The sequence below is a fragment of the Odontesthes bonariensis genome, chromosome 21 (genome assembly GCF_027942865.1).
Source record: "Odontesthes bonariensis isolate fOdoBon6 chromosome 21, fOdoBon6.hap1, whole genome shotgun sequence".
Taxonomy (NCBI): domain Eukaryota; kingdom Metazoa; phylum Chordata; class Actinopteri; order Atheriniformes; family Atherinopsidae; genus Odontesthes; species Odontesthes bonariensis.
In genome coordinates this window covers 26,988,757-27,007,004 of record NC_134526.1, presented here as the reverse complement: position 1 = coordinate 27,007,004, position 18,248 = coordinate 26,988,757, and the positions used below count along the sequence as shown (strand labels likewise).

At 37.8% G+C, this 18,248-nt stretch overlaps 1 protein-coding gene and 1 pseudogene across 9 annotated transcripts in view; both read left to right on the top strand.

The window, feature by feature from the left end:
- LOC142370750 (uncharacterized) overlaps positions 1 to 17,685 on the top strand; it is a 58,023-nt gene extending 40,338 nt beyond the window's left edge. For 6 of the 9 annotated variants that reach the window (XM_075453198.1, XM_075453196.1, XM_075453194.1 and 3 more), the window contains 6 exons: positions 2,638 to 2,796; positions 3,039 to 3,164; positions 8,632 to 8,655; positions 10,633 to 10,751; positions 11,110 to 11,169; positions 15,403 to 17,685. In XM_075453198.1, the coding sequence (XP_075309313.1) occupies positions 2,638 to 2,796; positions 3,039 to 3,164; positions 8,632 to 8,655; positions 10,633 to 10,751; positions 11,110 to 11,169; positions 15,403 to 15,450 (536 nt within the window). In that variant the 3' untranslated portion in view covers positions 15,451 to 17,685. The remainder of the gene's footprint in view (positions 1 to 2,637; positions 2,797 to 3,038; positions 3,165 to 8,631; positions 8,656 to 10,632; positions 10,752 to 11,109; positions 11,170 to 15,402) is intronic. The other 3 variants (XM_075453200.1, XM_075453193.1, XM_075453201.1) reach the window with 3 other exon arrangements.
- LOC142372199 (5S ribosomal RNA) lies at positions 11,763 to 11,881 on the top strand (annotated as a pseudogene).
- Positions 17,686 to 18,248: the final 563 nt, after the last annotated feature.

Below are 18,248 nucleotides of genomic sequence, written 5' to 3'. Positions count from 1 at the left end.
TTGTAATGAAGGCATGAATTACAGTTTCAAAATCTTGTCTTAAAAGAATTTGCTTAATCTTTGCCAGCTGCAAAGATGATAGAAACAGGACTTGACCACTGCTCCAACCTGGCGATCTAATTTAAGATCACTGTCTATTATAAAACCCAAATTAGAAATTGAGTGCTTCAAATAAGACGTCAAGGGGCCCAGATCAATAAGGGATGTTTCACAGGGGCTGCTGGGACAAAATACCATCACTTCTGTTTTCTTGTCATTAAAATTTGGGAAATTTAAAGTCATCCAGGCTTTAATGTCTTCAAGACATAGAAGTAGGGGCTTGATCAATAAGGCTCCTTTTTTTAGTGGCATGTATATTTGACTGTCGTCAGCATAACAATGAAAGGAGATCCCATGCTTTCTGAGTATTGAACCCAAAGGAAGCAAATAAAGAGAAAAAAGCAGGGGACTGAGGATTGAGCAGTGGAAGATTCAGAACCAGCTAAGTTTACAGACATGGTTCTGTCTGACAAATAAGACTTAAAGCATTTTAATGCGGTACCACTAAAACCAAGTTGGGTCTGTAAACGAGATAGTAAAATATTGTGATGCACTGTATCAAAAGCATCGGTTAGGTCGAGCAGAACAAGAACAACATATTCACCAAAGTCATTTGCCCTTAATAGGTCATTAAAAACTCTCACCAAAGCAGACTGTGCTGTGCTGAGTTTTAAAACCTGACTGAAAAACCTCCATAATGTTGTGTTCATCTAAAAAGGGCATGACCTGAGAAAGAACAATTTTCTCTAAAACGTTTGGAATAAAAGGCAACTTAGAGATAGGCCTAAAATTAGCTAAAAGAGTTTGATCAAGGCCAGGCGATCAGTAGAGGCTGTACCATAGCATGCTTAAAACTTACAGGGACAACACCTGACATCAAGCTGCTGTTTACAATAGCAAGGATGACCTGTCCTATGCTGGGGAAAGCCTCCTGCTCCCCCCGAGCAGGATCACAAGGAGAACCCAATGGCTTAATATGTTCAACAATATCCTTTAGAAAGGTCAGATTCACTGGTTCAAATTGATTAAACACAGCTGGACAGGGGATCAAACAAGAAGACCCTTCAGCAAGCAGGTGGAGAAATTGGAGAATTGTACAGTTGATCATTCTATCAATACATCAATACAGCAGTCTTTGTTGGCAAATTTAAATATTCCACATGATGGGCTATTATTGAATATCAAATCAATCATTTCTCTCTGTCTTTAAGTCTGTGTACTGAAGACATGTGTTGCCAATCAGGTTCCATGTCTCAATGATTAACATATCAGACTATGGTTTTACTATAGATTCTTAAAAAAATCAAACAGCGGGAAACCATAAGATGTTGCTTTATATTATTATATACTATTCAGTTTTATTTAAAGTGTCAAGTCACAACTATTGTCATCTCAATTAATTTTAATACAATCCTAAATTAGTCCAATTCATACAAAGACAATTTCTCAAAAAAGTTGCCTTGCTAAGGAAACAAACTTCACAAACATCTCTTCTATACAAATCTTCTGTCCTGAATGATCATTAATCTTGTCACAGTAACGGAACATTCCTCTCATAGCTGAAAATGACAATGCATAATTAAATCAGCCTCAATAGTAACAGCTAAGAATACAAACAGACCAACAATAAGCACATACGGTGGCAAGTCGGAACGCTAAATTGCACATAACACACGCGTGGATAATATTAAACATAATTATCACTGCACAAATTGCACAACCAGTGATAAGGAGTGATGAGTAGCCACAGCAGGCTGTAGTAATAATGATCAGCAGGCATCCCATTTACAGAGGCTGAAGCTCCTTGAAGCAGTTGTCCCCCGTTCCACTCCTGGCTCAAGCAACTTTCCCTTAAAGGCCACAATTGCCGAAGAAATCCTTAAAACAAAACAACAGCAAAAAAATTAATTGTAGGAGCACAGAACTGTACACGAGAGTTATTTCTGTTTCCTCTGAGCACGAGAGATATAAGATGGGTCAGACAATGTTTTCTGTGCTTGCCTGAGACTGAATTGAAATTAGTTAAATTGAATTGAACCGTCATGATTGGAAATTATTTAATAAAAATGACTAGGTGTCCAAACCTTTGATTAGTGCAGTGTAAACTCACAGAGCTATAAGTAAGAAAGTGTTGTACAGCTTAATGTTTCATGTAGTTACAATTTACAAATCCCAGCACTTTATCATTCATTAAGGAAATTGAAATAAGTGAGTATGAAATGTGCTAAATAAAATCTGATATTGTTAAATCAAATCAAATCAAATTTATTTATATAGCACATTTCATGTACAAACAATTCAAAGTGCTTTACATAAAATAAAAGCATTGCAGCAGGGAGTGAAAGAAGCATTAAAATACATAAAAGAATATAAAGAGACACAAATAAAATCATTTAAATGAATTTAAAGACAAGCAACAGTCAAGATAAGTTAAAAGATACCATGTTAATATTATATGTCTTATTTGAACTCTGCTACTGCAGTATTTCTAAAATTGAATTTGCTTTTTGTCACATTCATTAAACTCTACATTATCTACATTATTTTAATATTCCTCTGTCTATAAATTATAAGGACACTTTACTCATATAATTTTAGATCAAGCACCATTGCCAACGACTCAGCACAAGCCTACAGCATCGCCACAAACAACAACAACAACCACATTGTCACAGAAAACAACACTGGAACCAACTACAACAACAAAAGTAACAGTAGATGTCAGCTCGACTGCAAATGTCATTCAATGCATATGCGGTAAGATATGCATATGATTATTTAGTTGAGTATTGTATATGCTGCTTTATGGGACATTCTTTTGTACCTAAAAGCAAAATTGAGACTTACATATAAATACAAATTAATGCTTTAATTTTGTCTTTTTATTTTCTGGCTCTAATGCAACTTACTTTATTGCTGCTGTTACAGACTGTTACAGACTAAAAGCCTACCATGTAAAGTTATCTTACTGAGTTGACTGTAATTTTACATCAAAACAGGGCGAACAACAAGTGCACCAACAACATCGGAATTTCTGTCATCAACAGAAACAACACTGCGACCAAATAATAACAAACAAACAACAGCAAAAGTCACTCCAAATCACATCTCAACTGAAATTGGAGGTAAGACATGTACATGATACTTTATTTGACCATATGATTTTTAAACTATACAAATAATACAGTTTCTTGTAACCCACCTGGTGATGAAATATGTAGGCAAAGGGTGGAATGAGAGATTCTACTGTTGCTATGAGTTAGAAAAGTAATTTCCAAAAGCATAACATAACGCTTATATGTGCCAAGTGGGTGTGTCAAAGAAATTAATATTGTACTACAGCATAAATTTGGCATTTTTGGCTTTGTTTTCTATCAGTTCAGGACCAGAACGTGAACTTTTCAAACTCAATTCAATTTCATTTGTATAGCGCCAAATCACAACTAATTTCATCTCAAGGCACTTTAAAGATACAGTCCAATTCAAGCCAATTCATCAGATATAGCTCAGAAGTGAAAGACAATATAATCGATGGAACAATGAAGTAGATCTAAATAGTAAACTTGAATTGAGAGCTCAAACAAGCCAAATTTAAACATTTTCTTATACTTATACATCTTCTGAAGGACAAAGATGTGGTTGGACTCTGACTCCTAAAGCCATGCGAAAACCACTATTAACTACAGATTAGTACACGCACTTACTCTGTGCAGAAATGCGACATGCATATTAGGTATGAGGTATCCATCGTGTTCTAGTGAAGAAAACAAGATTTGTTTCCTATTATCATTTATAGCTGAATCAAGCATTGTTGCAGTTTTCTTCTTGCTTTGTTTCTTTTGATTTCTTTACTTAAAAATTTTTACAAGTAGAGCTGGGATGTTTCACTACTTTACTAGAACTACTGTAGTGTTTTCAACAAGGATGTTGGTGACACTGAGTTAAACCACAAATAAAGACCCTGGAGTGTAGTTGCAGCTCGTTTAATTGCCTTCATGAACATGTGGTGAAAACTGAAATGACAGAAAATACACTCTTATCTCAACACGTAGAGACATATATACACAAATTAAGTGCTTCAAGCTCGCCAAAATAACATTACAGAAAATCAACGATAATATCCAAACTAATCAGTATAAACTGCCATATAATGCAACTTACGGCGTTCCTGCCTGACGATTCAGAGTGGATGGCATCTGACAACGTTTCCATACTGCGTCTTGCATGTGAATCTTTGTTTTTCTCGCGCAAGACCGGAAGTACATAACCGGAACCGGAAGTAGAATTTACCGATAACATTCCTTTATAGGGCTCGGGCACACGCGTTGCATTCTGGGATATGGTCGCCATATTGGATGCACAATCTATCGTAAACAAACCGAGGCAAGACAGAGATCAAGGAACAAACAGTGAGAGAAAAGCATGTTAAAATCGAAGAAAGGATGTGGGATATACCGGGATACATTACAGAAGGAAGCCAGAGATCGGTACATACAGAAGATTGGCGTTATAAACGGACTGGACCCTTATGAAATACCAAGCAAGGAATGGAGTGTCGACGAAGATTTACTGCCGAAGTTCACCCTTTCGGACATAATTGCGTATATAGTATGTGGTGTCAGTGCTTATACTTTGCAACAGTTTCAATTATAATGACACTTTACACTTTTGTCATGTTACTCTACTTGTAAATAAATAATGAAACACACACACTTGGCTGTATCTCAAAGCATATTTATTTCAGACGACTTCAACTTTGCACAACACTCCTGCTCATGGTGGTCAGAGTACAACATACAGACACAATCTTGTCAAAGAATGTTTTGTCTTCACCTTCGCATGGCAAAACTATGTTGATAGGTACTTTTGCTGACAAAAAGGTGTATTGTTTCTGACAGTTCCAATCGCCCTTTCCACGTGAATTCGGAGATGGGCAATTTTCCTTGTATTTTCCACATTAGATTAAGATTAAGATCAGATTTATTGTCATGTATACATGCATACACACGAAATTTGTAATCCGCTTTTAACCCATTGAGACATCCCTTGCTTCCAACTGACAGTGTCCTCTTGTGAAGGCGGGGATCTTTACCTCAGCACACAAAAGTCCCAGCACACAAAAGTCTGTAACTTACCAGAATGAAAATGCAGAGAACACACTCTCATCGACACCGGGATTGAGTGGAAAGTTATGCTTGGTCGTCTTACAGCAGCGATCCATGCCAGTCGACGACGCTTTGTTATCTCGGACACTTGGTCTCCGTGGGTGCGCCTCCAAGCAGGAAACCGGTAAAAAGATAAACCATTTACGATCCCCCCCCATTCCTGTCACGGCTTGCGCTATTGCACCCCACGACACAACAACGTGCGACCATAGACAATAAGTAAGATGGATAAACCAACGAAGAAAGTTCCAAGACCAGGCGGGAGTACGTCCTGCGCGCAGTGGAAAACAATGTAAACAAAACAGTTCTGCGCTTCCAGTATGGCCGCTGCTCACGTAGTGACGTCACATGCCCGAGCCCTATACAAACTTATATAAAGCATGAACTGTTTGTCTAAAGAACTTGCAATCCTTTTTAATAACAGAAATATTTTTAGAATTATTTATTTAACCTTATGAACTTACTTTTTTATTGAAATGCCCTCAAGACAACACAACTACAGTTTTGTACACTACAATATTGTTGATTTAAAAATCCTAGAGGAAACAGTATGGCATCTGATATTAACAACTTGCACTCTGGACATAATACCATCCGACTTTTTAAAAACTGTTTTTACCTCAGTACAAAATGATCTCCTACAAATAGTTAGCAGCTCACTGGTGTCAGGCATTTTTCCCAAGTCACCAAAGACAGCTGCCATTAAGCCACTCCTAAAGAAGAGAACTCTAGACGCCTCTATGATGAACAACTACAGACCTGTCTCTAACCTAGGGGTGGGCGGTATGCACGGTATCATACCTTATGCGGTATTTTTCACCAACGGTAGAGATTTTTTTTGCCATACCTTATACCACAATAGCTCATGAGTCCTGTAGATGGCAGTAATGCAAAGTTTTGAACATCCGCTTGGATATGCCGGGCGACAGTAATCGCAAGACAAGGTAACACGAGTAATTTGTTTTACCACCTGCGGGCTAACCATGCTCCGGAATATGAAACGAGTCAAAGCCGGTGTTCTGTCGATTTCTCCTACTTGTCGAGATTTGCTACTTTGTGGTTTTGCGCATGCGCCGAGCCTATTTTCTAAGTTTTGTTTTCACGACCATAATGTTTTGCTACCCTGCGTCTTGGTGTGTAACTGTAACATCCTCAAAATCCTGATTATTTTCTCTTTGGAAGACATGCAAAGTAATAAAACACTTATCGTTTTAACAAGCAGGTAGCTTAACATGCACAAATGGGGTGTCTGAAATATGACGCATATTTGAGCATGTTGAATAAGTGGAAGGCGCCTATGAAAGTTACGTTATCCATGAGGCAGCGGCTTTTCTCTCACACAGTTTATTCGAGGAAATGTACCTTTTCTTATTTTTTAAATAGAAATATAACGTATATATTTTTTATATTTCCTGTGTTTTCTGTTTTGCACAATACATTTAATTTAATATTGCTGCAAACATCCTGATTGAAAGTGTTTATTTGGTGCTATGGTAACCACTGAGAAACTGTTCTGTTGTAATTTATAAACAAAAGTACCATACCGCGATATATACCGTATACCTTCAGTGGCTCAAATTTTACCGGGGTATGCATTTTAGGCCATACCGCCCAGCCCTACTCTAACCTCTCTTTTATATCCAAGATTATTGAGAAAAGTTGTATTTAACCAGCTCAACGACTTTCTGAATGAAAGTGGAAGTCTTGATAACTTTCAATCAGGCTTCCGACGTCATCACAGCACTGAAACAGCTCTGGTAAAAGTGTTAAACAACATTAGGTTGAATACTGATTCTGGTAATGTTTCAGTCCTGGTTCTGTTGGATCTCAGCGCTGCGTTTGATACTATAGATCACAGAATCCTGTTGCACAGGCTGGAAAACTGGGTTGGACTTTCTGGAGCTGTCCTTAACTGGTTCAGGTCCTACTTAGAAGGCCAGAGTTATTCTGTTACAAATGGTAGCTATGAATCTGAGCGAGTGGCCATGACTTGTGGATTCCCCCAGGGGTCAATTCTTGGACCTCTTCTGTTTAACTTGTATATGCTCCCTTTGGATCAGATATTGCAGAACTTTAACATCAATTATCACAGTTATGCAGACAATACACAACTTTATGTGTCTCTGTCACCGGACGGCTGCAGCCCAGCAGACGTACTGTGTCAGTGTCTGGAGGAAATAAACACCTGGATGAGAGAGAATTTTCTACAGTTGAATAAAGACAAAACTGAGATCATTCTGTTTGGTAGCAAAGAGAAGAGGGTCAGCATTGGTAAATATCTTGAGACTCGGGCCCTTACAATCACTAACTAAGTTCATAACCTTGAAGTGTTGATAGACTCAATCTGACTTTCAGCAGCCACATCAAAGCTGTCACCAAGGCAGCTTTTTACTAACTCAGAAAAATCAACAGAATTAAAGGTTTCCTCTCCCCAAAAGACCAGGAGAAACTCATTCATGCATTCATCTCCAGTAGACTCGATTACTGTAATGCTCTTTTAACTGGACTTCCTAAAAAGAGCATTAAACATCTGCAGCTCATCCAGAACGCTGCTGCTAGATTTTTAACCCGGACAAAGAGATCTGAACACATCACACCAGTTTTAAAATCTTTACACTGGCTTCCTGTCAGTCACAGAATAGATTTTAAAAGCCTGCTGATGGTTTACAAATCCCAGAACGGTTTAGGCCCAAAATACATCTGTGATATGTTCAGAGAATATAAACCTAGTAGAGCTCTTAGATCCAAGGACTCAGGTCAGCTGGTCCAGTCCAGAGTCCAGACTAAACATGGAGAAGCAGCATTTAGCTGTTATGCTGCAAACAAGTGGAACAAACTGCCAATAGAGATTAAACTTTTCACCAAATGTAGACATTTTTTAATCCAGGTAAAAAATATTTCTTTTCTCATTTGTATATGCATGAAATCTGCATGGTATCTTTTAACTTATCTAGACTTTTGCTTGTTTTTAATCATTTTAATTAATTTTAACTATTTTCTATGTTTCTCTTTATGTTCTTTTATGTATTTTTAATGATTCTTACACAACCCGCTTCAATGCTTTTATTTTATGCAAAGCACTTTGACTTGACTACAGTTAAGATTAGCCTTGATGGATTAATTCTGGACCCTTCTGGATGAATTGTTCTGATGGCATGGGTTGTCCTCTGATAAAAACAATTTAATATAACATGCAAGTGGTTGTCGAAAATAACCTTTTTTATTATTATTATTATTGTTTAATTTATTCTTGTATTTTTATTCTTTTAATTTTTGCTTTTTATTGTTCTGCACAGCACCTTGGTTGACTGAGGTTGTTTTAAAGTGCTTTATAAATAAAATTGGTTTGGATTGGATTGTTATTGTTAGAAGAAATCATTGTCTTTACTTATTGTGTATATAAATATTTTTTCCCTTTTTCCCAAAGACAACTTATTCAGCAAGAGTGAAGGTAAGCATCACCCTTTAATGAAAATGTGCATATTTTTGTCTGTATAAACTTGTGAGAGAGACCGAGGTATTGGTAACTATTTAAATCATATGTACAGAAGGAGAAAAAAAACACATATTGTCATATGAGAATGTTTTTTTTGTTTTTCTTATTTTTTTAAGTATTAGTTGTATTCTTGATATTGTTACTCCATTCAGGAAGAAAGTATCAGGTAATTGCGTTCTATTAAATCTGAAGAGCGCTGTTTAGTGTATACTACTGAGTATTTAATGTCAACAATCGGGGCTGCCAAATCATCAACATATATTTTCAAGGATGTTCTACTCCTAATCAATACCTCCATATGCGCCACAGGCCTTTAAATTAGCTGTCATTAAACTACTGCTTAAAAAGTCCACTCTTTATCCGGGTATTTTAGCTAATTACATTAATTAAACGGCTCATTTACAGAAAAATGGTTGGAAGAATTTCAGTCTGGATTTAGAGTACATTGTAGTACTGAGACTGCACTAGTTAAAGTTACAAATTACCTTCACATTGATGGCGACAATTATTTTGTATCTATACTAGATCTTAATGCTGAATCTGACACCGTTGACAACAAAATTGTTTTACAATGGCTTGAACATTACTCCGGCTTCCTCCCACTGTCCAAAAAACATGCATGTTAGGTTAATTGGTGTCTCTAAATTGTGCCTAGGAGAGAGTGTGAATGTGTGTGTGGTTGTTCGTCTCGTTTGTCTCTGTGTGGCCCTGTGATGGACTAACGACCTGTCCAGGGTGTACCCTGCCTCTCGCCCGATGACTGCTGGGATAGGCTCCAGCCCCCCCCCCGTGACCCGACCAACAGATTAAGCGGGTATAGAAAATGGATGGATGGCTTGAACATTCAGTCTGTATTAAGGATACTGCTTTGGACTAACTTAAATCAAGCCCATCGTAAAAAAATTCAATTCTGTTTTTACAAGTAAATTATTTATCCTCCACACAAACTGGAGTTAGTTATAGTATTCCACAGGGTTCTAGACTTGGACTAGTTTTGTTTTCACTGTACAAGCAATTGCTGTGGCTAGGTCAGCCTGTAGCTAGCAAGCGAGAGCCGCCAAGAATGGTCCAAATGCAGACCTCACTTGTCACACCCCACCATGTGACTTCCCTTCTCAGTACTATTTTTCTTTCACTTTTGTGTGTGGTAGTCTGAGCCTGGTTTGCAGTGTGTGTTAGTTTGAGTTCTGAGGCTAAGTAATATATGCTTATTCAGATGTTAACAATATGCTTAAAGAGTTGTTCATTGTAATTTGTGTCAAAATTTCCCATCATAAAAAAGAGATTGACAGAGAGAGGTGGAGTGAATTTGAGCGGCTCACTCTCCCTCTTAAAACTTGATAAAGGGCTGCAAAGAGAGCCGTGTTACTGTAATCCTGTTATATCTTGACAAAAACCTGTCACAGAAGTTTCATTCAGCCTTAAGAAAATTGTGTCAGAAAAAAAGTAACAGCATCCATTTTGATAACCATAGGCTGTAGAATTGAAAGAAACCATTAACCAACTTCCTTCATGTATGAACTCAGTTTGCCTCTTTAATAATAATTCTTCCCCTTTTTTCCCCCCAAATTTAAAATAAAAAACATAAAAAACTGATTTTTTACTTCATTCATATCTTCAGACACACCGTGTGAATAGTTATAGTTGCATTGTCTTACAAAGGTGGAAATGTTTGTATTGAAATTCTTATTGCATAAGAATGTTTTCAAGTTTTGATTCAAGTCAACCTCAGAGATTTCAACATACATTTAATATCCTTGATCTTTTGTCATTTACCTTCCCTAGCAATTTATCACACTTTACACACTCTCAAACATTTTGCTCAGTGGCCTAACTAAAATCTTAGCTGACCCTAAAAAAAAAAAAATCAATTTCTGAACTAATGCATGTTTTTCTTCTAAAAATAACAGAAGTTTTCTGTGATGTCCCCAGAAATGAAAAGCAACACCTTGATGGCTTTATTAGTGTTTTCTGCAAGTCTGAACTTCATGCTGCCGCTTGCGTTTTGCTTGTACATGCACCAGCAGAGGAGACAGGACAGGAGGCAACAGGTGAGCACGAGCAAAGGTTGTTTTGCACCAATCAAATACAACAACAAAGCAAAAGTTGCTTTAGATGCTGGATTATTAACAGAGGATGATGCAGGGGAAAAACCTTTAAGGAACTGGTGATATATTACATCTCAGCAACTGATCGTGTTTTTGCAAAGATTAAAACTGCAGAAAAAGGGCAAAATGTCCACAAACATGGAAAGTGATTTACATGTCAAATCTACCACCTGCATTGCAGATGTTGTTTTTAGCACAATTGACATTTCTGTGTAGTTGTGATCGTTCATTGGTTTGAAGTCATAACGGTTCCAACTATTCCATTATCTAGCTCTAACTGAATGCTTTTCTTATGTTTTAGCCATACCTATTGTTGGAATATGCAGACTGGACAGACAAACAGTCTAACAGCTTTCCTAATGTAAGTGCATGAGGCTTTGTCTGTAGAGTAGGTCAGTGTCATGTGTTCAGCATTTGTGGCCATGGTGATTCTTCCTCAGGTTGAGATTCATGGGGGGGTTTATTGATGATGTGGCAGTCACTCAGCTCGGTCACACGCACAGTTGAGTCGAGCTATGGTTAAGGCCTTTGCACACCAAGTCCATATTTTTTGTCCGATATTGTCGCATTTTTGGGAAAATATACCATTATCACATAATGTCAATTATATTTACACAGACTATAAAGTTTTTCTTTGAGAAAGATCTTCAGAACAAGCTAGGTTTTTTTCGCATCAGTCAAATGCTTTTAAAGAGATGTTTGACTGCAACGAGCCACAGCACACACAAACATCACTGACCCAAACGACATCTAACTGATCAATTTAATTTCTCAGCACAAAGCACCTAGTGGCAAAACATGTGAAGAATCTCGAGATGCAGGAAGTCAAAGACAGGTTGTGGCTGATTATTGGAAGTCAACTTGTAAATTGTAGGGAGGCTACTGATCACAAGGCAAAGGATGTATAGACTGATTGAATAATCGCATCCATAAAATACAGACTACAGGCCATTGCCGTCCAGCCACACCGTCCTGAACGCGCCTGATCTCGTTTAATCTCAGAAGCTAAGCAGAGTCGGGCCTGGTTAGTACTTGGATGGGAGACTACCTGGGAATACCAGGTGCTGTAAGCCTATTAGTGCAGTGCGACAGTCTAGAAATGCTTTAAGTGACTGCGAGTTGACATGTACCGTAGTCATAATAGGGTGATTTTCAGTCATAATTTCTGATGTGTTTTGCTATCTGGGATAAAAAAAAAACTGAGATATGTGAATGAGAGCAACTTTGTTTGGAATTCAGCTGTACATAGTATATAATGTACACTCATACTTGACTGTTTTAACAGAAAGATATAACCTTGGAACATATATGGAGCAGCTAGGCCCATGTGAGTCTAGTTGATCGTATATGTACAGAAATGAATTTGTCCTGGACCGCTTTATCTGGATTTTCTAGTTTTTAGGGTTTCATACAGTTTTTGGTCCAACTAACATCTTTAAATGCAGTTTTAATCCGACTTACACAACAATTTCCTTTTTTTCTAGTGCCATGTAAACGTGCTTACTTTTTTGAGTGCTGAGTCTGGCATTTTGCACATGTAATATACAAAGTTTAAGTGTGTGATGGTGGCTGAAAGTTAAATTACCTGAGCATGTCCTGACAGGTCTCTTTAATTACAGAGGTAAAGTGTAAGGTACTAGCTGGGACAAGATACACTCAGTGGGTCTACATGATGAGAATAATTTGATTATAGCTATAGTTGGGTTATGCCCCTTATTTGATTGCCCCTTGCTGTGAATTAATCAAATCATAAGCACAAAGCATGTCATACCCCGGTACGATAGGTGGCGCTGTACCCATTTCAACTATTGCTAATAGAGCCACTTCCAGTTGACCTCTTTACCACCAACAACAACAACAAACTCAGGCATTCGAGAAAGATGGCGAAGGAAGAGCAAGATGAAACTACGTCCCTCTACATTTCATTTGTGATGAGCATGGTTATTGCACAAACGCGCATTCTCCATCGCGTTGTATGTTTCTTTCCGACAGCGGTGACAACAACAGTAATATCGTCCCCTATGACTTCCGGTTCACGACCCCCGGAAAAAGTCTCAAGCATGCGCAAAACGCAAAGTCCAGACCTTTTCAAACAATTGTCATACTTTCTTTGGAGAGAGAAATATTTGTAAGGGCTGGTATAATATTATTATATAAGGGTATATTTGAAAAGGGCTGTGCAGGAAAGTCTCATGTAGTGTGGACCACAATGTTTTTCTGAACCTGCAATCAAAACTTAACTGTTCTGTTGCATTTTACACTGGACAGTGGTAACTTTTTACTTGTATCTATTAACACTGACCCATTGTCCACATATGAGGACATATTTTTTCTCAGAAACTACTTCATGTACCAAGACAAAATTTATTGACGTAGTTATTATGCCCATACTCTTTTCAAACATCATGAAAAAAATTAAAATGCACAAAAAAAAACTAGGGTCTCAGGGGGTTAAACCAATTTTAATCTAATTTTAAATATTAAAATCAGACGTGGAAGAACTCGGTAAAAGTTCTGATAGAAATATGATCAACAGACCACTACGATCTGATGTTTTGCTGTTATGTGGAATATCAGATGGGTTTTTTTGTTGTTGTTGGTTGTTTTGGCTTGATGCAGCCTCTGGCTGTGTGAAAATAATATTTAAAATCTCCGATTCGTTTGAGTAAAAACTCGTTCTGGAATAATGTTGTACCCCCCAACTGAGCACTTGCAATTAAAGTAACTGCAGTTTCACGGAAAGAGGTCTATCACTCAGTTTGTCTGCGAAGCTAAACTCAAGTAACTCTACATCTTCAACAAAAAATTTAAGGGCCTAAAAAGATTCTGATCCAGATTTCCACAGTGGCCTTACCTGTGTTGAAACCCATATGGGTAAACACAGGTGAGGCCACCGTGGAAACTGCGGACAAACCCACGTGGGACCCTTATCTGCAGCCCAAATTTAAACCTTATGGGCCCCACATGGACATGCTGGCTGGGAGAGCAAAAGTCTTGTGTATTCGCAAGTTGGCTTAGAAATGACGAGAAAACTGGAGAACCTGTTATTGATCTGAAAGCTGAAGCTCGACCAGCGTTGATTTCCAGAATGCTAAAGGTCATAGTCTTTTTGAAAAAAGATGGTGAGACTGTTAAAGCTGAGCATACTGTGGCTGAGGTTAAATGGTTAAAAAAAACACGTTGATAGATATTATTACAGTCCAAGTTATTCATGTTTTGTTTGGGAAGTAGGTTTTGAACCATTTTCCTAGGCAACATACTGAAAAGCATACACTGAAAAGAATCATTTGCTGTTGTGCCTATACCAAGACTAAGGTTAGGTTTTCAAGAAGTAGGGAGGAAAGTGTAAGCATTGTTGTTCTAGTGTCATCACTGAGGGACAAGGATATGTTTAGGCTAAAACTTTACTGATTAATGAAACATTGCTGAAACATTACTGAATTACCTTTTTTCCCCCTTTTTTTTTAATGATTTTAGAATAAGATTTGTTGTTTCTCTGAAAAATAACATAACCAGCCATATTTTCTAATATTTCTAATATTCTAATAAACAAAGCTTATGACTTGGAAGTTGACTGGCTACTTCAAGTTATTTTCTTATATTTATTCAGCATCCCTGACAAATAAGCAATTTCAGAATCAAAATGGGTCTTTATTGCCATGTAATTTTGCACATACAAGGAATTTGTCTTGGGGTGAGCAAACACAATGAAAGAGACATGACAGAGAGAGGTGGGGTTGGGGTTGGGGGATCGTTAGAGGTGAGCATCCTCAAAGGACCTTTCTCCTGTTGTGCTCGGGGAGTGTGAGTGACTAGTTTGCTGGGAATGGTGGGGGATGTTGGGTCCAGCACCTTGTCTTTCAAAGCGGCAGTGAAACTTGTTCAGTTTGTAGTACATAAAAATATACTAATGATTCCAAATCAAATTTGTTGCTAATCTTTGACATATCCAAGACTCTAGTTACTACCAAAGCCCCATCTGTATAATATTTATTTTATAGAAAATGTTTAATGTTTTTGTTTTGTAATTTGTAAATAATTCATTAAAATAATTAAACTGTCATTTAAAGGGTTAAAATCCTAAAAATGTTCGGTATTTTTGAGCAGGACGGAAGTTGTTTAAAGGATTTATAGTGATCAAATATTGATGTATGATGTATGTATACAGAAGATATCCAATACTAGGATCTATCACAGATGTGTATCCAGAAGATATCAAATACTAGGATCTGTCACAGATTTGTATCCGGAGAATAACCTATACTAGGATTTGCTATAGATGTGTATACGTAGGGGTATCCTATACTAGGATCTGTTACAGATTAGATCTTCCCGTATATCCTCAGAAATATTTTGGATATGTGGCAGATACGTAAACTTGTGTACTGTTGGATCTCTCTGGATATTAGGCCTTTTAGTGCAGTGAGTGTTTTCACTGCTATCATTTTATCATGTATTTCGTTGAAGTTGAAGTTTACAAGATGCAATGACCGAATGTGAATCATTTGTGAGGAGTATCAGAGAACTGCAAGCTTAGCAAGAAATTCCTGCTGTAATTGACACTAACACTTCCTTGTCTTGTCTCATCATGCAGCATTCCGAATCTATCAGCTTAAATCCAGATGGTTCAGCTACGAGATGAAAGCCCTTGCGCAAAAGGAACAATGCATTAAGTACACAACCCACAGTACTGCTTCTTTTCTGCTTCATGTGTCATAGTTTCTCAATAAGAGCAGGAGCTCTTCGCTGTTTTATAACAGGACACGAGAATGAGTATCTAAACGCCCGTTAGCGGGAAAAGTGGAAAGACTGTACAATTCTCATCAAAATGTTTGATGAGAGACTGTTTGATGTTGTTTGCAGTACTATGGCAACTTGTCCATTCGAAATATGGCCCAACAAGGCCCTCATGACTCGATCCGACCTGGTGAGAGGATCAGAGAGGATTTTGTGGAATTTTTGCGTCTGGTTCCAAGTTATTTGTTCCTACCACCATAGCTTTAACTGATTCTAACAAACTGGGATACTAACATGATAGACGTTGATGTTGTCACTATAAGTTATTGAGTTTGTTTTACCAAATATGAACCAGTAACTCAGTGTACCTTTTGAGATCAAAGTCAAGTCCTCTGAATTATACACCATATGCACACTGTAGTATCTTGTGATTAAATAAACTACATGTCTCACCAAAAGCGGAGCCATCATGTTCAGGTTAACTGATCTTTAGACAGACAGGTAATTGTAATGGTGTCAGAGCCAATGTGAAGTTGGCAGACCTCTCACTACTGTTTTTTTTTTAGTTGTGAAATGTGATCAGCCTTTTTTAATGAGATATACCGACAACACTGTAACAAACATATATTTATATATGTATTAGGGCTGTCAAAATAAATGTGACAACATTGTGCACGCACTCGTGAAGGTGGATCCATGTTATTACCGTGTCTGCTATTTGTCAGGACAATTTGTTTTTGAGTTGTTGCACGTAAAAATATCAAATGCATTTGCATAAAGCAAGCATATTTGTCTGCTACTATGTTGAGAAAAGTGTTGCAAAAATACAGCATATTTAAAAGTGGTCTGTCATTTTGTTAACACAAATGCCAGCTTTTTGGTCAGTGTTTCTATCATATTTAAAACATTTTTTTACTGTTACCTGTATTGGAATGTTTGTATGTGCATAAACTGGTGAATTTGGTCTTTCTATCTTTGGCCCATGAATCCAGATGTAAGTTTTTTTCCAAAAGCAGCTAAAATATCCACAACATGTCATGTTTAATCAAATAAATACTGTTTAATTTGCATGAAAATCAAACTGTTTGCAAAGCAAACTCTGTATAAAATTTAAACAGTCTCCTAATGTGTCGTGTGCAACCTTTGCCTTGTTCTTTTGTTTCACAAATTAATTAATGAATTCTATGGTTAGGGTCAGATGTCATTGAAATATTTTGGCTATGGTAAACCAATAATTAATCCCAGGGACTTGTAATTGGTTACCAGTTCAAGAATTTTACCTTGTGCAGTTCTGATTGAGAGGATTTTGAGAATAGCATTATTTGGGATTTTTCAGCATTTAAAACTAATTTCAATTGCTCCAGACAGATCTGCAATGCATTAAAGGCTGACTGCAGAAATTCAAATGCCTGTAGAATCCTATTTAAAACTGCTGGCTAAGGATAAGTGTAAATACAGCAAAATAGTTATTCACATCGGCGGTAATGACATCCGGTTACGCCAATCGGAGGTCTCTAAAATTAATGTTGCATCTGTGTGTAATTTTGCCAAAACAATGTCGCACTCCGTAATTTTCTCTGGACCCCTGCCAAATCTGACCAGTGATGACATGTTTAGTTGCATGTCCTCCTTCAATCGCTGGTTGTCTAGATGGTGTCCAGCAAACAACGTGGGCTACATAGATAATTGGCAATCTTTCTGGAGAAAACCTGGTCTGATGAGGAGAAACGGCATCCATCCCACTTTGGAAGGAGTCTCATTTCTAGACATATGGACGAATTTATTAGTCATCCAAAAACATGACAACCCACGGTTGAGACCAGGATGCAGAGTTGTAGTCTAACACACTTCTCAGTGTTAAGCAGTTAAAAAAACTTAGAATGGTGTGAAGGACCAGTCCTGGATCAGTTCTTAAAAAGGACATTCTGTTTTCTCGTGTTCATCAAGTTTTGTATATGTATTATAGGCTAAAAGGAGAGGATGTAGATCATTCCGTAAATGATTCTTTGCACTGTTTGTTTAACACTGTCCACCGTACTTGTGTGACGTGGACCAATCGGAATGCTTATCTCCCCAGTTCTATGTCTGTTATGTATCTGGCGCGAGCAGTTATATTCTTCAGTTCAAGTAAACTACAGTAACGGTAAACCTTGTGTCGTGTGATCTTTGACATACACAGAGAGTAAACATTTCTACATGGTGTCAGAAGCCGGACGAACCTTCTCGCCTGCGAGTTTATTTTTCTTTACCATGTACGTGTAGTAGTGTCTTTTTGCTATGTTACGTTTTGTTTAAGTTAGCCACCACAACAAGAACGTCAACGAGCCACTCTTCTTCCCCGTGATGGCGGATGTTTTTTACAGACCCGACCCTCTCGTCTTCAACGAAAACATCGCCGAGAATTGGCGAGTTTTTGAAAGGGAATATGACATCTTCATTGCCGCGGCACATTATGACAAGCCAGCCAAGACCCAGGCTTACATTCTCCTCAACATCGCCGGACCAGAGGCCATCGAGCGGGAGCGTTCATTCGTCTATGCCCCAGAGGTACGTGTTCTTCACAGTGAAGGACAGTTCAGGATTGTCACTCCCGCCGAATCCAGAGAGGATCCTGAGTGCCTAAAAAGAAAGTTCGCCGAAATCTGCAACCCCCAAAACAACAGGACAATGGACAGACACAAGTTTCATACAAGAAACCAGAAG